The sequence below is a fragment of the Necator americanus genome, chromosome X, assembly GCF_031761385.1.
Source record: "Necator americanus strain Aroian chromosome X, whole genome shotgun sequence".
NCBI lineage: Eukaryota > Metazoa > Nematoda > Chromadorea > Rhabditida > Ancylostomatidae > Necator > Necator americanus.
In genome coordinates this window covers 17088787-17111328 of record NC_087376.1, presented here as the reverse complement: position 1 = coordinate 17111328, position 22542 = coordinate 17088787, and the positions used below count along the sequence as shown (strand labels likewise).

Genomic DNA, 22542 nt, shown 5'->3' with positions numbered 1-22542 from the left:
GTCCCGGCACCTCATACTCGACGCCGGTGGACCCGTCGCACCCCCTTCTTTAGGTATCTGGCGCCGGTGGACCCGTCGCACCCCCTCATATAGGTATTTGGCGCCGGTGGACCCGTCGCACCCCCTTCTTTAGGTATCTGGCGCCGGTGGACCCGTCACACGCCATTTTATTGCTTTCTAGCGTCGGGGCACCAACTCGACGCCGGTGGACCCGTCGCACCCCCTTCTATAGGTATCTGGCGCCGCCCTCCCCTTCTATAGGTATCTGGCGCCGGTGGACCCGTCACACGCCATTTTATTGCTTTCTAGCGTCCGGGGCACCAACTCGACGCCGGTGGACCCGTCGCACCCCCTCTTCTAGGTATCTGACGCCGGTGGACCCGTCGCACCCCCTTCTCTAGGTATCTGGCGCCGGTGGACCCGTCACACCCCCTTCTATGGGCATCTGACGCCGGTGGACCCGTCCCACCCCCTCCTATAGGTATCTGGCGCCGGTGGACCCGTCACACGCCATTTTATTGCTTTCTAGCGTCGGGGCACCAACTCGACGCCGGTACCTTGACGCCGGTGGACCCGTCGCACCCCCTTCTATAGGTATCTGGCCGGTATCTGCGCCGGTGGACCCGTCACACCCCTTCTTCTAGTGGGCACCTTGACGCCGGTGGACCCGTCGCACCCCCTTCTATAGGTATCTGGCGCCGGTGGACCCGTCACACGCCATTTTATTGCTTTCTAGCGTCGGGGCACCAACTCGACGCCGGTGGACCCGTCGCACCCCCTTCTATAGGTATCTGGCGCCGGTGGACCCGTCGCACCCCCTCATATAGGTATTTGGCGCCGGTGGACCCGTCGCACCCCCTTCTTTAGGTATCTGGCGCCGGTGGACCCGTCGCACCCCTTTTCTTTACGCCGGTGGACCCGTCGCACCCCCTTCTTTAGGTATCTGGCGCCGGTGGACCCGTCGCACCCCCTCATATAGGTATTTGGCGCCGGTGGACCCGTCGCACCCCCTTCTTTAGGTATCTGGCGCCGGTGGACCCGTCACACGCCATTTTATTGCTTTCTAGCGTCGGGGCACCAACTCGACGCCGGTGGACCCGTCGCACCTGACCCTCGCCCCTTTAGGTATCTGGCGCCGGTGGACCCGTCACACGCCATTTTATTGCTTTCTAGCGTCGGGGCACCAACTCGACGCCGGTGGACCCGTCGCACCCCCTTCTTTAGGTATCTGGCGCCGGTGGACCCGTCACACCCTCTTCTTTAGGTATCTGGCGCCGGTGGACCCGTCACACCCCTTCTTTTCTGTCGCCGGTGGACCCGTCACACCCCTTCTTTAGGTATCTGGCGCCGGTGGACCCGTCACACCCCTTCTATTGGGCATCTGACGCCGGTGGACCCGTCGCACCCCCTTCTATAGGTATCTGGCGCCGGTGGACCCGTCACACGCCATTTTATTGCTTTCTGCGTATGGGCACAACTCGACGCCGATGGACCCGTCGCACCCCCTTCTATAGGTATCTGGCGCCGGTGGACCCGTCGCACCCCTTCTATGGGTATCTGACGCCGGTGGACCCGTCGCACCCCCTTCTATAGGTATCTGGCGCCGGTGGACCCGTCACACGCCATTTTATTGCTTTCTAGCGTCGGGGCACCAACTCGACGCCGGTGGACCCGTCGCACCCCCTTCTCTAGGTATCTGACGCCGATGGACCCGTCGCACCCCCTTCTATAGGTATCTGGCGCCGGTGGACCCGTCGCACCCCCTCATATAGGTATTTGGCGCCGGTGGATCCGTCACACGCCATTTTGTTGCTTTCTAGCGTCGGGGCACCAACTCGACGCCGGTGGACCCGTCGCACCCCCTTCTATAGGTATCTGGCGCCGGTGGACCCGTCGCACCCCCTTCTTTAGGTATCTGGCGCCGGTGGACCCGTCACACCCCTTCTTTCTAGGGTATCTGACGCCGGTGGACCCGTCGCACCCCCTTCTTTAGGTATCTGGCGCCGGTGGACCCGTCACACGCCATTTTATTGCTTTCTAGCGTCGGGGCACCAGCTCGACGCCGGTGGACCCGTCGCACCCCCTCATATAGGTATTTGGCGCCGGTGGACCCGTCGCACCCCCTTCTTTAGGTATCTGGCGCCGGTGGACCCGTCACACGCCATTTTATTGCTTTCTAGCGTCGGGGCACCAACTCGACGCCGGTGGACCCGTCGCACCCCCTCATATAGGTATACGCCGTGGACCCGTACCCCCTTCTTTAGGTATCTGGCGCCGGTGGACCCGTCACACGCCATTTTATTGCTTTCTAGCGTCGGGGCACCATCTCGACGCCGGTGGACCCGTCGCACCCCCTTCTATAGGTATCTGACGCCGGTGGACCCGTCGCACCCCCTTCTATAGGTATCTGGCGCCGGTGGACCCGTCACACGCCATTTTATTGCTTTCTAGCGTCGAGGCACCAACTCGACGTCATTGGACCCGTCACACCCCCTTCTTTAGGTATCTGGCGCCGGTGGACCCGTCGCACCCTCTTCTTTAGGTATCTGGCGCCGGTGGACCCGTCACACCCTCTTCTATGGGCATCTGACGCCGGTGGACCCGTCGCACCCCCTTCTATAGGTATCTGGCGCCGGTGGACCCGTCACACGCCATTTTATTGCTTTCTAGCGTCGAGGCACCAACTCGACGCCGGTGGACCCGTCGCACCCCCTTCTCTAGGTATCTGACGCCGATGGACCCGTCGCACCCTCTTCTATGGGTATCTGACGCCGGTGGACCCGTCGCACCCCCCTTTCTGAATTTCGTGACTGACACACAGACAACACACCCACACGTGACAGAATAAGCCCGTTATTATATATCATGATCATGATCATGATATATATATATATACATATATATATATATATATATATATATATATATATATATATATATATATATATATATATATATATATATATATATATATATATATATATATATATATAATTTTTTTTTATATATATATATATATATATATATATATATATATATATATATATATATATATATATATATATATATATATATATATATATATATATATATATATATATATATATATATATATGTATATAACAAACGTACTTTTCATAACTAAGAGGGGTCAAGACTACCAAACCTGTGGTACCATTAGCTTTGGCCCTTTCGTCAGTCTATAGTAATGGCATTCGCCATATAATGAATCTCAGATGGAGGAAAGGATATAAGCATTTCTGTGATAGGCCCATCATCTCCGCCTATCTTTCCATCGTTTATCTCTTACATGTAGACCAGAACTTCCGTCTCTGTCGGTGGTTTCTGGTTGATCGCGGCGTATGTTGGTCGCTGGATGTGTTCGAACTCAGAGACTGATCCCGCTACCAATTAAGTGAGGCATTCAAATGTCACCTCCATAATTGCAGAGTCATCGACAACAACATCATCGGTCGCGTTGAAGACAGATGAAAACCTATTCATCTTGACGCTCTACGGTCTTAGTAGGGTACAGGTCTTCGGGTTTTTGTCCTCCCACTCTACAGAATTACTGACAAAGAGAAACTTATACAGAATTGCGTAGGGGCCTTGTCGCAAAGCCGATATTTTTCTGCGCACCAGAACCGGTATTTGCTGCACCCTGAATTCATCTAGATAAACAGTCTGTTTCCTCTTCTTGGTCCGTATTCCAATACTAATCGACACTCGTTCTCGAAATTTCTGTCAGCTTTCAGGCCTGCCATGTTGTTTTTCGGTTGAGGTGGAACTGGTTCTCATCAACTGTAGCGTTAAAATCATCACCCCACGAATCTGGGATGGTGCGGATTTTAGGTGGTTTATGCCTATACGGGGTAGGAGGGTAATTCCATCTTTTTCTTCCTAATTCCTCTAAAAAATGGGCCTGAAGTTGCGGCGCGTGCACAAGGCTGGCACGCTCGCTGTAGAAAATAGCGCCCCGGAACGCTCGGAGTCGCATCTTCCGCGCCGTTTTTTACCGCAATTAGGAAGAAATGAACAGAATCACCTTTCTCCCCATAACCTAATACCCGGTATAGGCATAATCTAATACCCGGTATAGGCATAAGCCACCTGAAACCCGCACCCTCATCCAACAGCATTTTCCAGTCGCGTTATGATTGTTGTGTATGACTCATCTTCACATTCATGTTCACACAATGGCCACGTGCTACTTGAGCATCATAGACATCAACATATTGAGTTCATTATATAATGCGTCCTTGTTGTTTTGAGCAGTTTCCGTTGATGCACGGACATTTACGATCCAGAGTTCGAGTTCTCGCGCAATCGTAAAGCACGTCTTAGCGATATGAAGGAGAATTCCCCTACAATGCTCCTGTAGTTTTTCCTCGCAACTTCCTACATTCTGCTCATCAATATCACTGCAGTGGATGGTGCAGTCTTCGACACTGCTGTTTCTGTTCACTGTTTCTTGCAATGCAACGCTACATGTGAATATCGCAGCATCCTCGACAGTGGACAGAGCAGCTTGTTTAATCTACAGCGATGGTCTACCCAAAAACACATATTTGCTAGACCACTAAAGAGGCTATTTGTCTGAACTGTTGTTACTAGAATTCCTCTTTAGTACAATTAATTAGTTGCCTATTTTAGGATGATTTCAAATGTTGCTCCCTCTACAAATAGATATTGAGATCGATCTGCCAATATGCTGTCTGATCCGATTTTAAGCATGTTTTAAAACAACCTTTCTTCAGAGTATTCTATTATGCAGGGAAAAGAAGATTTCAGCTACTTACGAATTTAAACTACCCTACTAGTGAGCCCAAGCGACGCAGTTCCTCTTGTCACTTTCAATGGTCTAGGCGTGTTTATTATTGTTTATAAGTCATCGTGTTTGATCACGGCTTATTTTTCAATTAAATATGGACAACAATATTTGCTATGAAGATTAAGATTACATAGTTCCTTGACTCCCTCTGCAGTGGTTAGACAGCATTTCAAATTATTCAAACAAAAGAAAAAGTTCTTGATGGTTTACATTAACATGACAATTTCTTCTGGAGGTTTGATCGTAGGGAGTCCGTGCTACTCGTGTTGCTAACGTATGACTCAAAAATCGGTTGTCACTAGAGAAAATGATGTTATGTGTCACCCAAAAACACTGTTCCAGGAGCGTTTTACCCTGAAAGTGTCCGTGGTTTTATAACCAGCGCAGGAAAAGGCAGTGATTTTGTCTTTTCACTCGATGAATGCATTTTTACATAATTCTTTTAGGGTAGAAATTTGTGAAAAGACCTGAATTTGGTAGAGTTGTAATTGTTTGAGTCTTTCAGTTATCCATGGAGTGAAAACCCAGACGAATCAGAAGTGATGATGAAGACACGCCCTCCGGCATGGTGCGATCGCGTTCTGATGAATGCGACAGCATTTACAGTAGTGAAGAAAGGGAATCCCATCTATTCTTCTTTTGGTAAAGATGTATGCACAGGGGATCACAAGGTAAAGTGTACTCCTCGGCTAAAATTAAGAAAATGATCTTAGACTTCACTTCTGTACCATGTGCGGGTAAGGGACAATAACCACACAAGACATTTTTTTTTTCAGCCTGTCGCTCTTGCTTTCTCATTGGATGTATGATCGCATCCGTATTTGCAACGTTTCCAAGGTTTCCAATGTTTTGCTTCAGTCTATTGTTGCTACCAGTTGTACCTGACTGTTCCTATTTTTACACAGAACTCATTTCATATGAAAACTGTGATAACCTTTAGACTTCAAGATTATTCTACAGATAGTTTGGCATATTGTAAACTGGCACATTACAAAGCAGTTGAAAAGTTCGACTTTCAATGAACCTCGACATAGTTGAATGTAGTATCGAGTTAGATAAGCTGTACACGAGGTTGTTAAATAAATTTATTGGCTAATGTTTCGGCTATGTCGCCTTCTTCAGAGCTTGAAAAGGGCGATTCAATCTACAGTTCAAACGACCAACCTCTCCACGACTAAACTGATTAACTCCACGCCTACTTTCAATTACCAATTTAGCGACTACACTGAATGCTCACCTTAGATCGGAGATGCCTAGCATGGACCACTGACTGATCGATCACGAGGGCGATTGGTTCGAATGTCACATTCGGATCGGAAGAACCATTCGAGATATGGCGCGAGTTCCCGCGTTATCGATAGTCATTTGCCCTTGCGGTTCATTTTAGGGTGTCCCTGCCGACCTGTCCAGTGCTCTATATCCTAATCAACACGCACAAACTTCAGTCCAGCAGCGATCTGGCTTCTACTGACCCTGCTACATTCAAAGTAAGACCCATAATTAGTAGTGTAGGAGGTCCCACGGATAGGATAGGGTGGTTCCTAAACACAATATTTGCGCAAGTATTGAGCCATATACCTGTCCATTTGACAAATACCCGTATGTTCCTATACCACCTACGCACAGCACACCTGACAACAGACTGTGTCATGGAGTCTTCCGAAGTCGAAGCACTGTATACGAATGTATCTAATGGCTCTGCGATACAGGCTATGTTCGAACTGCTGGAAGAAAACATAAGAACCATCAACTTACATGGATTTTCAGTCTCCTAATTAATGGTTTTTCTCAAGGCGTGCCTCGACTGCAATATCTTTAGATGGTCCGGAAATTACTTTGCACAGCTTAGAGGTTTAGCTATGGGGCAGAGATTGGCTCCCACCTTAGCTATTTCATTTATGGCCAAAATTGAAGCACCTGTTCTGGAACTACGTCCGTTGCTCTACTCTCGGTACATTAACGATTGTTTTGTCAATCCACCCAAGCGGAGATGGACAAATGCTTCGACTTGTTGAACCGACCGTCCGAACACATAAAACTTGCTAGGGAGAAACCACAGGGCAACTGGCTTCCTTTTTTGAACGTCCAGGTTGGCATCTCAAACGGTACGTACCAAAGGAAATGGTATCGTAAGCCCAGTAGTAAAAACATCTTGGTTCATTTTCTTTCTGCTCATCCATTTCATATAAAGAAAGCTGTGTGCTCAACAACATGTTCCGCACGGCAAGAACCGTTTGTAGTGGACTAGAGGAGAGAAAGGAATCGTTAACTTCGGCTCGCGAAATTGCTGTTTCGAATGGTTATGAAATCCAAACGTCTGAAACGAGACAATACCGAAGTGAACGAGCACGACAATTGGAAAATCCCACCACACATAAGACACCTCTCTGCTTTCCTTACATCTCCGATGAAATGAGCGCTGCCATTAGGCGGTGTCTGAGGAGAGCAGACTTGGATAGCTCCGTTTCGGTCGTTGAAATACCACCGTACAATTTGAAACGTTAGCTATTTCAGAATCGTTTGTACGATACCATCTGTACAACACCGAACTGTATTATTTGTCCCACAGGTAGACCAGGAGACTGCTTTAGATCCGGGGTAATCTACCTGATTTCTTGCACGAACTGTGGCGACGAGTATGTCGGTGAAACGGCACGACCGATGTATGTCCGCATCAAAGAGCACGTGAACGGCAAGAATAGATTACGAGAATGAACAAGGTGCCCATGGAACACAAAAACACAACGGAGCTGATTTTGAAATTAGGGTCGAAATCTTAGCGCACGAATCTAAAACGTTGGCTCGAAAATCGCTGGAAGCATTTTGGATCCAACCCAAAAATGAACCGCTAGGGCGAATGTCTGTCGATAACGCGGGAACTCCAGCCATATCTCGAATGGTTCTTCCGATCCGAATGTGACATTCGAACCATTCGCCCTCGTGATCGATCAGTCAGTGGTCCATGCTAGGCTTCTCCGATCTAAGGTGAGCATTCAGTGTAGTCGCTAAATTGGTGATTGAAAGTAGGCGTGGAGTTTATCAGTCTAGTTGTGGAGAAGTTGGTCGTTTAAGTTGTAGATTGAATCGCCCTTTTCAGGCTCTGAAGAAGGCGATATAGCCGAGATGTTAACCAATAAATTTATTCAGCAGCCTTGTGTACAGCTTATCAAATTCGATACTATTGTAAACTGATATATATGACATTGTAACTTTCTTCACTGTGACATCTTGTTATTATGAGTGATGATATGCTTCGAACTGACTTTATTTTGGAACGCTGATACAAGCTGTATTCAGTTATTGACAATTGTGTTGCTGATACTTTTAACTGTTGCTAATGAGAAATGGTTGTGTATTCTCGGTACAACACAAATAACTGCATAAGTAGAACTACAGGTTTACACATTAACTCGCCTTCATTCATCCTAAGAAACACGTTATGACAATGGTAACTCTTGAGTAAGCATTCAACTGATATAGCAAACTTGAAAACTGTCAATTCCCATCAGTATATCATTTCTGACAGTACTAATGTTGATACTATTTTATTGTTGAATCGCTAAGTGCGGCAAAGGAGCCTCAACGGTTAGAACACCATCAGTTGAGAGAGTCGATGAAATCTGCTCCGGGTTTGTTCCGCGGGGAAGTAGGAATTCCTGAATAAAGAATACTTGCACTAGGAAAATAAACGAAATTGCGCAAACCAGCCATCATACAATTTCAAAAGAAATCATCAGTACTTCGCTGACGTCGACTGCTGAATCCCTTGTCTAATTAAGATTAACCCTGACTTCATATTTGCAAACCTGAGTGATAAGCAGAGCGCATTATTACAGAGGTAACCAACGCAGCAGAATAAGCTTTTCGAAAATGTGCGCATAACATGCTGCTTGGTGCCCCTTCTTATTCAATAAGATTTTTCTTCTTTTCCCGAAGTAACGTTCAGGGAACAGTATTATTGTACCTGAAGTTATTAATGCAGCATACAGTATCATGAACACTACGGCACTCTTGACATTGCTTTTTCTATCATACCATTGACTTGTCCCACATGTTGTTAAGTATATTGCAAAGTCTTCATTTACACTGCTTTTACTCAGTGTTAGTCTTTACCTGCTCACTCATCAAGGCGTATTAACAATATTCTTCCTTCTTGTCGTGCCCCGTTATTGTTCAGTACATTCATGCACACAAAAATGGTACTAAATGTAAAAAAAGAGATGCTCGGTCAAAACATATAACAATGCAAATTATTCAAGACACCGTAAAGAATGGATAACCAGAGAGGTGCAAACATTCCATTGGGACAAGTAGGTATTACGCTAATTAGGAAAAAAAAAAGGAGCAGAAGGAATAAGGTGGGTGGTAGGAACAGGAAACGTTCTCCTAAACTTAGTGCTCTGTTAACTTTGCACACACTAAAATCAAGTCGGATCAAAACGACCTTAAGCACAACTCCGCTGCGTACGGCTGCGGTCGAGCAAGCGTTTGGGATCTAGGTGGAACAATCGCTAGTTGCGCACGTACTGTAGCGATAACTGAATCTAGCGAAGGTCTTCCTCAGCTCCAACCGCTACCCTTCGCCGCACCTCTTCTGTCACAGCCGCTATAAGCAGCTGCGCCGACGTCCTTTTGAGCCGACTATAGTGCCTCAAGCTCAACTTGTACTCACCGAAACATTATTTTGCATTCGCTTGTAGAGTTCGCAATTTTGATTGCAAAGTCATAAAAAAAGATACTTTGAAACAAATGGAACATTCACGGCAGGATTCACGAGCAAAGGAAACGCGAAAGGACCTGGTCTACTCTTGCGGGAGTGGGAAGATTATATTCATAAAACACTAGAAGCGATGGACGCGTACCAAACAGAAAGAGTTATCGGGAAATGTAACTGCAAACATAAAATTTGAAGTGTTTAAGGTGAAAAAACTAAAATGAAGTACTGCAAGCAAGTTTTAACACACCTCAACTGTTGTGGTTCTTAACACATGTACCGGACAGTGATAATGCAGCGAGTTCCGCAGGATATATTTCCGAGCGATGAAATACTCGGATTTTCGAGGACGATACACTCGGCGAAGATGCGGATAACTGCTCTAGGGCGTCCGCCCGCCGTTTAATTCAAATGAAGTCAAGTAACATATGTATGGAACTATGTCATCTAATTTCTCACATCAATCCGCAACTCCGCTATCATTAATATCATTTTAAGATCTTAATAATGTGTTGCGGTCAACAGTCAGCAACATTGAAAGCGTGACACTACTGTTTTCGGTACGCAGGTGCGCACCTTCTCACCTGGTTATACTCTCTGAAGACAGTTCGCTGGGGGGTTTTCTCTTCATGTTTGGCGTGAACAAGAAGTCGATTGTCGATGGTTTTCACAGTAACCTCTTCAGGCTTATACTGAGCAACATCGAATCTAGGATACAAGTTGTTCAAGTACAAGAAACCTAGAAAAAAAGCTGTGGGCAGACTAACCTCAGCCTAAGGGTTTTTCCATCGCTTTCGTCTCGAATTAAAGGACTTTTAAGATTGTCCAAATATGGATCATACGACGGTCGAGTCATTAGGTCAGAATGACCTAAATAATATTCATAGGAATTTTCTATAATTTTCAAACTTCAAACCTTTAAAATAGATTGAGGACTCGAATGATTAGTAATTCGAATGGTCTTATTTCAAAGGAAATCAAAGGAGTAATGCTATTCAAACGACGCAGTTCTCTGAGCAACTGTTTGAATAACCTCAAGCGAGTGCACGATTTTCAACCAACGCAATTTTGGTACTACAGGTCTCTGCTAAGTTTTATTTCACCATTATTGGCATCTCCAACAATTCTTAAGCTCACACTTAGAAAGTGTTCACATCTAAACAGTACGACTCATGAGTGTAAATAATCCAAAAATAATCAAAATAAGAAACAGTTGAGAGATGTAAATATGCGTTTTCCTCTGGACCTTTTGAACTTTTGCAACTAGATGGTTGATTTTCCTTAGATAATTCTTTCCTGAAACTCTTTGGCTTCAAATATGAAATTTCTGATTAAGTGATTCCACTTTTCCCTTCGCACCATAAAAGACTTCTTGCGATGGTTCATGTTTACCTTGATCATAGAGATATGACGGCTCTTTTATCGACCATAATTGACCATTTAGTTTTGCTGCTGTTCAGAAGTTCAAAAGTTCTACTTCTTGTGCAACGGTTACTGACGACTGTACAGATCATTTTAGGCACAATTATTCCTCCATTTTCGACCACATGTCTATTTATTCTTGGAATCACCTTTCCTAGTGATCAACGCAAATAAGACAGAAGGATCTCCTATTCCTTTCAACAATATCATAAAACCGCGAAAGTTGGTATTTCCGAGTGAACTGGTTGTTCCACGCAGAGCCGCTGCTCGGGCAACAATTAATTCAAATAGGCTGCTTTACATTTGGCCAACGCCTAATACGAATTTACTTCCATTATATGTAGCAGAAAGTTAAGGAACACCGAAAGCGTTAGACAACAGCTGCGGATCTCCCTCACTAGAGGGATCACAGCCGGCTAGTCACGAGGCTACGTGGCGCGTCCCCGGGTGGCGGATAGGGGGCTAATCGCGGACCAAAAGCGACCTTGTGCTTGCCCAGAGACGCGGGTGGATTCACTGGATGGACTCCCTGTTTCTGCTGAGCCAGGACTGACTCACGACATCCTTGTATCCCGCACGTCGGTCCGGCCAAAAGCCTGCAATCAAGTGACTGGGAGGTGCAAGGGAGGCGGTTTTGAGTCGCCTCCAACAAATAAGCTCCACATGTCCACTCCGGGAGAACGGAAGTTCTCCCAAAAACTCATGGGAATAGAGGCTTGCAACCTGCCCATATGTTTTAAAATTTTTTTGCATGTCACAGTAACAGAAAAGACACTCTTGATTCCGGTGGAAAGCCTGGTGCGGTAGCGCCAGAAAGGACAGGGTTGCAGGAGTCATATAGGCTACCGAAACGGAAAAGGACCAGGATGACGATCTGTAATTATAACGCACGTACGCTTGCATTGGAAGCGGCCGCCGAAGATCTGATGATGCAAGCCAAGAAGATCAAGTACGACGTCATCGGACTAACCGAGACCCGTATATGAAACTGGAGTAGCACTGTTCTTAGGAACATGCGACAGTAGAGGTGTTGGTGGAGTTGGCGTCCTCGTCAACACGAGTACGGCAAAGAACATCGACTCTTTCGAACAACTTACGACCCAAATCGGACGTCTGCGAATGAGAAGATGTCCAACACCAGCTTTGACTATCTTCGTCGCAACATCAAGCTACGAAGAAGAAGAAGTCGAAACTTTCTATATGGACCTGGAGAAGTTCTACCGAGAAGATCATGCTTTCTATGAAGTCATAATTGATGATTTCAACGCCAAGGCTGGGCCAAGAAGAACGCCTGAGGAACTTCACATCGGGACCCACGGCCTACAGTGGAACTACCAAGGGGAGAGGCTCTCCGAGTTCATCATGACGACTAAGACCATCCATGGGAACTCGCAATTCCAGAAGCCCTCATATCTACGCTGGACGTGGGAGTCACCCGGTGGAGGGTACCGTAATGAAATAGACCACATCATCGTCAATAAAAGGTTCTGCCTGACGGACGTCGGTGTTGTACCAAAGTTCTATACGGGATCGGACCATCGCCTCCTCCGAGGAAGATTTTCCTTCACAAGGAGAGCAGAGAAAGCCGCCAAGTTCAGAGAGAGAAATCCCAGGACTATCATCAACTGGGATCTCTTCGCTATGCTAGCCGGCTTTTGGGAAGATTCCGCAGTGGACAACATCGACGAGGAATATGACCGGCTCGTCGAACACCTTCATGACTGCGCGGAGAAGGCTGAGAGTTTTAAAACCACCAAGAGACGCCTGTCTCTTAAAACTCTTGAGCTGATACGCCAGCGTGGAGCAGCACGATGCGCTAGGAACCAAAAGCTCACGTCCGAGCTCGCAAGGCTTTGCAGAGAGGCGATAAAGGAAGACCTTAAAGAGAGAAGACCAGAAGTGCTGGCTGAAGCTGCAGAGGCGGAGAAAAACATCAGCTATGCCCGTCGAGACTTCGCCAGTCGCAAGAGAAGGATGACTGCTCTCCGGAACTCGACCATTGCATCGAGAAGGGGATGGAGAAAATCATCTACGACTTCTACTCTGATCTCTTCGACAGCCATGTCCACTTGCCTTCTCACCATCTGAGAGAAGGCGGACATGTCATTCCAGAAGTTTTCCCGCCCGAAATACGACATGCTATCATGTCGGTAAGAAATCGTACAGCACCCGGTCCCGACAGAATAAGACCAGAACACCTGAAAAACCTTCCTCCAGTACTCATCAACACCCTGGCGAGGCTCTTTACACGTTATCTGTCGGAATGCAAGGTTCCTAAACAGTGGAAGACCAGCAAGACCGTGTTGTTGTATAAAAAGGGAGATCCACATCCCTCGGCGGATCAACCTCGGCAACTATCGTCCAATCTGCCTACTGTCCGTCATCTACAAGCTCTTTACAAGAGTGATCCTTAATAGGATTGAAAAAGTCCAGGATGAAGGACAGCCATGCGAGCAAGCAGGGTTTCGAAAAGGATTCAGCACGATTGACCACATTCACATTGTTTCGAAACTCATCGAGTATCACGAGAGTACAAGATGCCGCTCTGTCTCACCTTTATCGACTTGAAGAAGGCCTTCGACTCAGTTGAGACGGAAGCGGTCGTGGAAGCCTTGGACAACTAAGGCGTCCCTACTCAGTACATAAAGGTACTTCGAGAGTTGTACAGTAACTTCACGACCGGAATTTCGCCATTCTACAAGAACATTATCACTGACGTGAAGAGGGGGTCCGACAGGGTGACACAATATCACTTAAAATATTCACAGCCACCCTCGAGAACGCAATGCGAAAGTTGGAATGGGACGACATGGGAGTGAAGGTTGATCGTCGGCAGCTACAACATTTGCGCTTTGCTGATGACATCGTACTGATAACACCTAGCATCAGTCATGCGGAACGAATGCTGACCGAATTCGACGAAACATGTGGATGCATCGGTCTTCAGCTGAATCTGCAAAAGACGATGTTCACGCGGAACGGATGTGTCTCGGATGCCCCATTCACGCACAACGGAGCAAACATATCCCAATGCACCAGCTACGTTTATCTGGGTCGGATATTGAACATGATGTACGACCTGACATCGGAGCTAGGCAGGAGGAGAAGAGGCTTGGGGAACGTACAAGAGCATCGAGGATGTAGTGAAGAAGACCAGGAACACCCGGCTCCGTGCTCACCTCTTCAACATCACCGTACTTCCTGCTTTGACCTATGCTTCGGAAAGCTGGGCATTTCGCAACCAGGAAGAAAACGCAGTGAGCGTCATTGAACGCGCAATTGAGAGTGATGCTAGGAGTATCCCGTTTCACGCAAGTGAGAGACGGGATTCGAAGTTCTCTCCTACGTCAGCGATCGATGATTAGAGACGTCGCTGTGTTTGCTAAGGAAAGTAAAATAAGGTGGGCCGGACACATGATGCGCTTTAACGACAACCGTTGGACCAGAGCCGTGAGCGACTGGGTTCCCCGCGATATTAAGCGCACTACAGGAAGACCGCCGATCCGATGGTCAGATTTCTTTACGAAGTCCTTCGAAGAAAAATATGATGCTCTTCGTGTCCCATGCGAAAGGAGAAACCACTGGGCGACTTTGGCACGCGATCGGGACAAATGGAAGAATTACTGGCGCCCGCTCGACCAGTTCGAAGATCAGCGGGAGTCAAGGTGATCAAGGTGATATATAGCAGATCACTTCTATGACCATCTCAAACAGAATCATAACCTGTCCGTCAAAAAAATTAAGATATTTTCATCATAGAAGATTATTTGAATGTAACTCTCTCTTATCACTGTCTCTCATCCCCATTTTACATCAATCTCTGGTCATCGCTTCTAGACAAATTCTAACATGCAATCTACGCTGGACAGTTAAAAGTGAATTATTCTTTTACTACTTTTGGTGATAGTGAGAAAGATGAGAAAAACAACTCCAGAGCAACTCACGAACAGCCAGATACATTGCATCCGAAGAATCAATTAAGAACAAGACATGATGGGACGTCTCTGTCATTTTCGCCAGTCGTTTTGCATAAGATGAATAAAATTATATAGCACAATTATTAGATTGAAAAGATAAAAGTTCAACATTGACCAATCCCCTCAGAATTCGCCTACGCGTTCGACTTCACCTTGAGGTTTGCAGCATATGTGCAGCTTATGCAATGACTTGCAGGAGCAGTCGATGTAGCAAGAAAATGCTTTTATTCTCGCACATGAGTTTGAAAGCAATTTATTGACCTCAAAGTAACAGAAGGTCTATGACGCTTCCGAACCACCGTCTGTGCAGCCGCAGCGAATCCTTTTGAACATGACGCCAAATCTATGCAACGAACTAAAACTACTAGTACTATACTAGAAAAGTCGTTCTCCTCTAGTTTTATCGGTTGTCCTGCTCCTAAAGCCACTTCACCTGCTTAACTTGTAGAAATTCAAATTCTGTCCCGTTCTTTCTCCCTATCATTGTGCGTGATAAGTTTTTGCTGTTGTCGGAATCATGGTAAAATTCAAAAATTTGCACTTGGAAGGGGACAACCATGCACAACTACATCAAAAACGGGACAGAAATTAAATCCCTACAAACTGTGATCTCAAAGGGGTCTTACGAGCAAAATAAACCATAAAACCTTACTATAGAAGAGTCAAAACGACACGAAGCACGATGCAATTGCGTAAGCAGTTGTGCTCGAAGCGACGCGGTGGAGCGTACCGATAGTATCAAGTGGGGACCTTTACCAGCACCGTCTGCAGCAGTTTGCAATGGTCCCACGTCGATTCCAAACACTGTCTCCACCGCGCCGCTTCGAGCGCGGCCGCATACGCAACTACACCGTGTTTCATGTCGTTTTGACCTGAATATATCTACATCTTTGTCTATTTTCTCCATAGCTAAAAACAAACACATATGAACAGCATGCAAGAGAAAAGAATAGAAAACTGTGGTAGCAAACATTATGTAATTACCAGCATGAACGGCGGGTAAAGCCGGATTTCAGATTTTTCGTATGGTAGTGCAGAAACACCACAGAACGGAAGCGAACACCACAGACATTCCGTGGTGTTCGCTTCCGTTCTGTGGTGTTTCTGCACTACCATACGAAAAAAGTTTAAAACTTCGACTTATGACATAATCAGCGGGCCGATATTATTGCCTCACTCGGTTGCTCGCATCTTTGCCGAGAAATGTTGTCCTTGACCATAGCTTCGCACAGCCTTCTCGACTTTCTGCGAGACCTTGCACAGTATCAGTCCATTCGCCGCTATTCCATATCCAGCGAAACCGTTCATCTCGCCTGAACCGCTTATCCACGATAAGTGTTCTCAGGTCCTCTTTCACCACCTCAGTCCTAAACTTCCGTTTTCGACCAGATGGCCACTTCCAGATTGAACCCGACAAACTTCTCAGAATTCGTTGAACAATCAGCACTACCATACAAAAAATTAGGTCGATTAGGTCATCAGCCGGAGTCAAAACTTCTGAATAAATAACAATAACAGTCAAAACTTCTGACGACCTAATCAGAGGGCTGTTAATAAATCAATCTACAGCTCGTACAGAATCTATTCATCCGTTCACTTCTCCATATACTGCGAGATCTGAGTGTCGCGTGAACTACACATATATATATATATATGTATATATACATACATATATATACATGTATATATATATATATATGTATACATATATATATATATATATATATATATATATACATATATGTATATATATATACATATATATACATATATGTATATATATATATATATATATATATATATGTATATATATATATACATATATATATATACATATATGCAACGGTCTATTTCATTACGGTACCCTCCACCGGATGACTCCCACGTCCAGCGTAGAGAGGACTTCTGGAATTGCGAGTTTCCATGGATGGTCTTAGTCGCCATGATGATCTCGAAGAGTCTCTCCCCCTGGCCATTCCACTGCAGACCGTGGGTCCCGATGTGAAGTTCCTCCGGCGTTCTTCTTGGGCCAATTTTGGCGTTGGAATCGCCAATTATGACTTTGTAGAAGGCATGATCTTCTCGATAGAACTTCTCCAGGTCCATATAGAAAGCTTCGACTTCTTCATCGTAGCTTCATGTTGGAGCGTAAGCGACGAAGATAGTCAAAGCTAGTATTGGACCACATCTTCTCATCCGCAGATGCCCGATTCGGGTCGTAAGTTGTTCGAAAGAGTCGATGTTCTTTGCCATACTCGTGTTGACGAGGACGCCAACTCCACCAACACCTCTACTGTCGCATGTTCCTAAGAACAGTTCTTCTCCAGTTTCATATACGGCGTTGAGAGGTTGACGTCGTCTCGTCTCGGTCAGTCAGATATCCAGTCCGATCTTCTTGGCTAGCAACATCAGATCTTCGATGCAAGCGTACGTACGTTATAAGTACGATCGCCATCCTAGTCCTTTTCCGTTTCGGTAGCTTATATGACTCCTGCAACCCCGTCCTACCTGGCGCTACCGTACCAGGCTTTCCTCCGGAATCAGGAGACTCTTTTTTATTACTGTTTTGCGTAAAATTTTAAAACCCATGGGCAGGTTGCAAGCCTCTAGTCCCATGAGTTTCTGGAAGAACTTCCGTTCTCCCGGAGTGGACATGTGGAGCTTATTTGTTGGAGGCGACTCCAAACCGCCTCCCTTGCACCTCCCATTCACTTGATTGCAGGCTTTTGGCCTGACCGACGTGCGGGATACAAGGATGTCATTACTCAGTCCTGGCTCAGCAGAAACAGGGATCCCCTGAATCCATCTGCGTCTCTGGGCAAGCACAAGGTCTTTTTTGGCCCGCGATTAGCCCCCTATCCGCCACCCGGGGACGCGCCACGTAGCCTCGCGACTAACCGGCTTGATTCCTTTAGTGAGGGAGATCCGTGGGGGCAATATTATACGGAAATAAAAGAAGAGATCCGTAACCAGAGCGACGACATTCGCAGCATGAAGCAGAGCGTCGAATTCATCAAGACTCCGCTTGAAAAATTGTCGGTGACTCCTACCTGTTACGCAGCTGCAGCGAGTCAAGATATAATTAGGCCGACGGAAGTAGCACCCGATAAGACAAAATCCAAAAAAGACGTGACAGAGGACACTGCTTCGAAACATCGAGATTCTGCGGCACAAAGGAATATTGGATAGTGTTGTAGGATGAGAATTTCACCATGTTATTCGCTTAGTGTAGACCCGTATTGTATACGACGCATACTTGTATGACCACCCTGTTGTTGTTTGTATGGACATGTTTCGTGTTCCGGATCAATAAAGCTTCTCTTCTTCGGCTGTGTCGACATCAACAACAACTGGTGATCAGCGGACTACAGCGCGGAGCACAACTATTTTTGCTCAAGAACTCCAGCCCGGCTCTAAGGGCGGTCAAACGGCTGGTCGAGGCGAGTGGTCCAACTCGGCCGAGGCTGTGAGCCCGATCGATTAGCTGTTACTGCGGTAGCGTCGCGCACCAAACAGCAACTCAAAAATTGACGCTGAAACTCTGCGTACCATATTGGAAGCCCAAACTAAGGCTCAGCAGCAAATGTTCACTGAGCTGATGAAGCGTATGGAAAAGATGGCCTCTGCTTCACACCCAGCCGTCCCAACAGCACCCATCGCCACGGCCGAATTCGTCACAAATTCTCTATCGACACGCTTGCCTGAGTTCGTGTACGATCCGAAAAATGGTTGTACATTCGAGGTCTGGTACAACCGCTACGAGGATGTAATCTCAAAAGACGGTGCTACGTTGGACGATGCAGCAAAAGCACGACTAATCGTCTCCAAACTCGACGCCGTCACATATGCCCGTTTCACGAACCACATTCTCCCTAAAAGAGCATGCGATGTTCCCTTAACGGACACCGTGGCTGTTCTGAAGGAATTGTTCGGACATAATATGTCAGTATTCGCGAAACGCTACGCTTACCTCAAAACAGCGAAATGAGGAAAGTCTTCGCGACTACACCGGATTGGTCAATCAGCGCCATGCCATGGCTGAGTTCAGTGACGTCACACCTGAGCAGATGAAATGCCTCGTATGGATATGTGGACTCGTCGCCCCGCAAGATGCCGATGTTCGCGCTCGTGCCCTTCGCAAGATGGAGGACAACCTTCAAACCACGCTAAAGGAGCTTGCTGCCGAAGTCCAGCACTTTCTCGACATTCGTCAGGATGCCACACTCCTCGAACGATCAAGTGTACCGCACATCAACGTCGTGGATTCGCAAAAGAGTCGAAATCGTGAGCCGCCGTCCTTGTTTTCGTTGTGGAGCCAATCACTGGTCCAGAGACTGCACATTCGTAAACAAGAGCCACGACTGCAGACGCTCTGGACACAAGCGAGGATTCTGCAAAAATTTCCCGGAGAAGAAGCGGAAATCTGCCAACACCATCACTATAGCTTCGACTCGTGCTGATGTCGCTGTAAACCGCATTTACCGTAGAATACAGATTGATGGCAAGACAGTACGCATGCGCCTTGATACTGGAGCAGACGTAGCATTGCTGAGCACTGCAGACTGAACCTCCATGGGTCGACCAAAGCTGCAATCACCCCGTCTGACACTGAAGTCTGCCAACAACGAATCGATCAATGTTCGCGGATGCTGCGAATGCAACTTCATCATTGATGGTCATCGAGGATATGGTACTTGCCATGTAGCCGACACAACGTCGCTGTTGAGCTTAGATTGGATCGCCCAACACGAGTCACTGTTCCTCCACTTGACAGAAGGCTCCATCTGCAACATCTCCTCAAGGACGCTCAGCACCTTGAATTCTTCTCTCGCTACGCACCTGAGGAAGAAGTTCCCAGCAGTCTTCGCTCCTGGACTGGGATATTGTACAAAGTGAAAGGCTACACTCGCTCTGAAGCCTGACTCCAACCCTGTCTTCCTGAAGGCTCGCCCGGTGCCCTATGTTGCTATGCCAAGGATTTCAGCCGAAATCGATCGACTTGTGTCTATACAAGTGCTGGAGCCTGTTGATCACTCAGAATGGGTAGCACCCAGCGTTGTCGTTCAGAAGAAAAATGGATCGATCCGCCTCTGTGCAGACTACTCAACCGGACTGAACGATGTACTGGAATAAAACCAGCATCCGCTTCCAACCCCAGAGGACACTTTCACGAAACTCAACGGAGGACGCTACTTTTCACAGCTCGACTTAGCCGAAGCATATCTCCAACTGGAAGTGGACGACGTCTCAAAGCAGCTACTCACTATCAACACGCACCGTGGACTGTATCGCTTCAACCGACTACCATTTGGAGTGAAATCAGCTCCTGGTATATTCCAACAATGTATGGATACTCTTATCGCTGGATTAGATGGAACTGCCGCCTATCTCGACGACATATTGGTTACTGGTAGAACCATCAGCGAACACAATGCCCGACTAGAGGCCGTACTCAAGCAGATTCAAGACTACGGGTTCCGCATTCGACTCGACAAATGTGCTTTCCTGCAGACGAAGATCACTTACTTTGGGTTCATCATCAACGCATAAGGACGACGCCCCGATCCTGGAAAGATCAAAGCTATCTAGAAGATGCCCGCTTCGAAGGACGTCAGTCAACTTCGCTCTTTTCTTCATCAACTTCTACGAAAACTTCGTCAAAGATCTCCGCAATCTACGCGCTCCTTTGGACACACTTACGAAAAAGGATGTTGTCTACACATGGACACCGGAGTGTCAGTCTTCTTTCGACAAGATTAAGGCAATCCTAAGCTCGGATCTTCTGTTGACCGACTTTGACCCAAGTCTTTCGATCATCGTTGCCGCTGATGCTTCAAATTACGGAATGGGAGCAATCCTCTCACATCGCTTCGCGGATGGATGCGCGAAGGTCATTTATCACGCAAGCCGTTGCCTGACATAACCACAGAAGAACTACAGCCAGATTGAAAAGGAAGCGCTCGCTCGTATTTTCGCCGTGCAGAAGTTCCATCGTTTCATCCATGGACGACATTTCACGCTGAGGACTGATCACAAACCACTTTTGGCAATCTTCGGAAGCAAGAAAGGAGTTCTGGTCTACAGTGCCAACCGTCTTCAGCGATGGGCCACAATGCTGCTCAACTACAGCTTCACTATCGAGGATTATACATAGGATTTCGGCCAAGTGGACGCTCTTTCACGCCTCATCTCGTCAGAATCATCGATACCGAAGGAGTACGTGATCGCCCCAATAGATACTGATGTCACTTCTGAGTTCTCAGAGAACTGTTGTCATCTTCCAGTATCCGCCGAATCCATTCGGACTGCTACGCAAGCCGATCGTCTTATCCAGCTTGTGATCAACTATACGAAGTCCAGAAACTGGCCCAAGGTCAACTGCCATTCTCCTCTGTGGCACTACTACAACCGTAGAAATACCATGACGACAGTCAAAGGATGTCTGCTCACTGCATCCCGCATAGTGATTCCAAAATCACTTCGACATCGTGTTCTTTCAGCACTACACAAAGCTCATCCAGGCCAAACAAGGATGAAAATGCTTGCAAGAAGCTTTGTCTATTGGCCTACGAATTTACGGATTCGAACATCAGAAAACTCGTCAAGATCTGCCCAAGATGTGCATCCGTGGCAAAGGATCCGATCAAGTCTGAACTACATTCATGGCCGAAACCGCACTCGCCGTGGACTCGAGTTCATGCTGATTTCGCTGGACCAATGGAAGGACGATACTATCTACTCATCGTGGACGCCTATTCCAAGTGGCCGGAAATCGTCCAGATGTCCTCGATCTCCTCAACGGTTACCATCCAAGCAATGAAGTGCATCTTTGCCAAGTTCGGAAATGCAGAGACGCTCGTCACGGACAACGGAACGCAGTTCACGTCGTCTCAGTTCGCTTCTTTCTGCCGTTCCCGAGGAATCTTGCACATTCGCACGCCGCCGTTCCATCCACAAAGCAACGGACAAGCAGAACGTTTTGTGGACACCTTCAAAAGAGGACTTGCCAAGCTGAAGGGGGAGGAACCAACAGTGGACACACTACAGACGTTTCTGATGGCACATCGCTCCACTCCCTGCCCGTCTGCACCTAACCAGCGTTCACCTGCCGAAGCCTTCTTGGGACGCCGACTGCGAACGGAACTCGATCTAATGTTATCTTCTAGAGATCGCACAAACGGTACACGAGATCTCAAAATGGAATCTCAATTCAATCGTTAAATGGAGCACGACGCCGCTACTTCGAGATCAACGACGCGATTTTTGCCAAGGGTTATCGAGGCCAGAAACCTACTTGGACTCCCGGTTTCATCACACACCGTGTTGGAAACACATCCTACACTGTTCGCTGTGGAAACGAAGTATGGACTCGGCCAGTTGCGATCTAAACCAGTTGCGATCCAGGATCGGTACAACTGCGACTAACACTTTCTTGGATGTGTTCGACCTACCCCTACTCGACTCCGCGAGCAAGAACGATGATGCAACGCCGACAGCCGACTCGTCTCAACGACCGCAACGCCTTCGTCGACCCCATCGCCGACTACAGGTGGACCCACGAAGAACTCGGTACGAGTTAACTTGAAAGGGGAGGTGTT

General features: G+C 47.0%; 14 protein-coding genes across 17 annotated transcripts in view; 12 read left to right on the top strand and 2 right to left on the bottom strand.

Annotated features, from left to right (window-relative positions):
• The window catches only part of RB195_023705 (uncharacterized protein), a gene marked incomplete at both ends in the record, with an annotated part of 48128 nt that extends 42488 nt beyond the window's left edge, over positions 1–5640 (top strand). Inside the window, 2 exons of the mRNA XM_064211226.1 lie at positions 5337–5502; positions 5608–5640. Of these exons, the coding sequence (XP_064067107.1) occupies positions 5337–5502; positions 5608–5640 (199 nt within the window). The remainder of the gene's footprint in view (positions 1–5336; positions 5503–5607) is intronic.
• Positions 5641–7042: 1402 nt separating this feature from the next.
• On the top strand, positions 7043–7336 carry RB195_023704 (uncharacterized protein; the record flags this gene model as incomplete). The annotated part of the gene is made up of 1 exon (XM_064211225.1): positions 7043–7336. One exon carries the CDS (start codon positions 7043–7045, stop codon positions 7334–7336), a length of 294 nt encoding a protein of 97 aa, XP_064067106.1.
• Positions 7337–8376: 1040 nt separating this feature from the next.
• On the bottom strand, positions 8377–11177 carry RB195_023703 (uncharacterized protein; the record flags this gene model as incomplete). Of its 2 annotated transcripts, XM_064211224.1 has the most annotated exons (4): positions 8377–8487; positions 10130–10253; positions 10313–10415; positions 11117–11177. In XM_064211224.1, 4 exons carry the CDS (start codon positions 11175–11177, stop codon positions 8377–8379), a joined length of 399 nt encoding a protein of 132 aa, XP_064067105.1. The 2 variants fall into 2 exon arrangements, with proteins under 2 accessions (XP_064067105.1, XP_013292984.1); XM_013437530.2 differs by lacking the exon at positions 11117–11177 and having other exon boundaries at positions 10313–10401.
• A 656-nt stretch (positions 11178–11833) lies between these two features.
• On the top strand, positions 11834–13055 carry RB195_023702 (uncharacterized protein; the record flags this gene model as incomplete). The annotated part of the gene is made up of 2 exons (XM_064211223.1): positions 11834–11945; positions 11977–13055. The coding sequence occupies 2 exons, from the start codon at positions 11834–11836 to the stop codon at positions 13053–13055; spliced, it is 1191 nt and encodes a 396-aa protein (XP_064067103.1).
• Positions 12087–13055, top strand: RB195_023701 (uncharacterized protein; the record flags this gene model as incomplete). Its single annotated transcript, XM_064211222.1, has 1 exon — positions 12087–13055. One exon carries the CDS (start codon positions 12087–12089, stop codon positions 13053–13055), a length of 969 nt encoding a protein of 322 aa, XP_064067104.1.
• Positions 13056–13111: 56 nt separating this feature from the next.
• On the top strand, positions 13112–13381 carry RB195_023700 (uncharacterized protein; the record flags this gene model as incomplete). The annotated part of the gene is made up of 1 exon (XM_064211221.1): positions 13112–13381. The coding sequence occupies one exon, from the start codon at positions 13112–13114 to the stop codon at positions 13379–13381; it is 270 nt and encodes an 89-aa protein (XP_064067102.1).
• Positions 13382–13752: 371 nt separating this feature from the next.
• RB195_023699 (uncharacterized protein) lies at positions 13753–14238 on the top strand (the record flags this gene model as incomplete). Its single annotated transcript, XM_064211220.1, has 1 exon — positions 13753–14238. One exon carries the CDS (start codon positions 13753–13755, stop codon positions 14236–14238), a length of 486 nt encoding a protein of 161 aa, XP_064067101.1.
• Positions 14239–14324: 86 nt separating this feature from the next.
• Positions 14325–14636, top strand: RB195_023698 (uncharacterized protein; the record flags this gene model as incomplete). Its single annotated transcript, XM_064211219.1, has 1 exon — positions 14325–14636. The coding sequence occupies one exon, from the start codon at positions 14325–14327 to the stop codon at positions 14634–14636; it is 312 nt and encodes a 103-aa protein (XP_064067100.1).
• A 1481-nt stretch (positions 14637–16117) lies between these two features.
• On the bottom strand, positions 16118–18285 carry RB195_023697 (uncharacterized protein; the record flags this gene model as incomplete). Of its 2 annotated transcripts, XM_064211217.1 has the most annotated exons (3): positions 16118–16257; positions 16364–16441; positions 18201–18285. In XM_064211217.1, 3 exons carry the CDS (start codon positions 18283–18285, stop codon positions 16118–16120), a joined length of 303 nt encoding a protein of 100 aa, XP_064067098.1. The 2 variants fall into 2 exon arrangements, with proteins under 2 accessions (XP_064067098.1, XP_064067099.1); XM_064211218.1 differs by lacking the exons at positions 16364–16441; positions 18201–18285 and adding an exon at positions 16933–17050.
• Positions 18286–18527: 242 nt separating this feature from the next.
• RB195_023696 (uncharacterized protein) lies at positions 18528–18932 on the top strand (the record flags this gene model as incomplete). Its single annotated transcript, XM_064211216.1, has 1 exon — positions 18528–18932. The coding sequence occupies one exon, from the start codon at positions 18528–18530 to the stop codon at positions 18930–18932; it is 405 nt and encodes a 134-aa protein (XP_064067097.1).
• Positions 18933–18978: 46 nt separating this feature from the next.
• On the top strand, positions 18979–19404 carry RB195_023695 (uncharacterized protein; the record flags this gene model as incomplete). Its single annotated transcript, XM_064211215.1, has 1 exon — positions 18979–19404. One exon carries the CDS (start codon positions 18979–18981, stop codon positions 19402–19404), a length of 426 nt encoding a protein of 141 aa, XP_064067096.1.
• Positions 19405–19516: 112 nt separating this feature from the next.
• On the top strand, positions 19517–22165 carry RB195_023694 (uncharacterized protein; the record flags this gene model as incomplete). 2 transcript variants are annotated; one of them, XM_064211214.1, is made up of 5 exons in its annotated part: positions 19517–19634; positions 19929–20065; positions 20147–20475; positions 20534–20834; positions 20928–21098. In XM_064211214.1, the coding sequence occupies 5 exons, from the start codon at positions 19517–19519 to the stop codon at positions 21096–21098; spliced, it is 1056 nt and encodes a 351-aa protein (XP_064067095.1). The 2 variants fall into 2 exon arrangements, with proteins under 2 accessions (XP_064067095.1, XP_064067093.1); XM_064211213.1 differs by lacking the exons at positions 19517–19634; positions 20928–21098 and adding exons at positions 21099–21298; positions 21445–22165 and having other exon boundaries at positions 19913–20065.
• RB195_023693 (uncharacterized protein) lies at positions 21383–22165 on the top strand (the record flags this gene model as incomplete). The annotated part of the gene is made up of 1 exon (XM_064211212.1): positions 21383–22165. The coding sequence occupies one exon, from the start codon at positions 21383–21385 to the stop codon at positions 22163–22165; it is 783 nt and encodes a 260-aa protein (XP_064067094.1).
• Positions 22166–22307: 142 nt separating this feature from the next.
• RB195_023692 (uncharacterized protein) lies at positions 22308–22529 on the top strand (the record flags this gene model as incomplete). The annotated part of the gene is made up of 1 exon (XM_064211211.1): positions 22308–22529. One exon carries the CDS (start codon positions 22308–22310, stop codon positions 22527–22529), a length of 222 nt encoding a protein of 73 aa, XP_064067092.1.
• Positions 22530–22542: the final 13 nt, after the last annotated feature.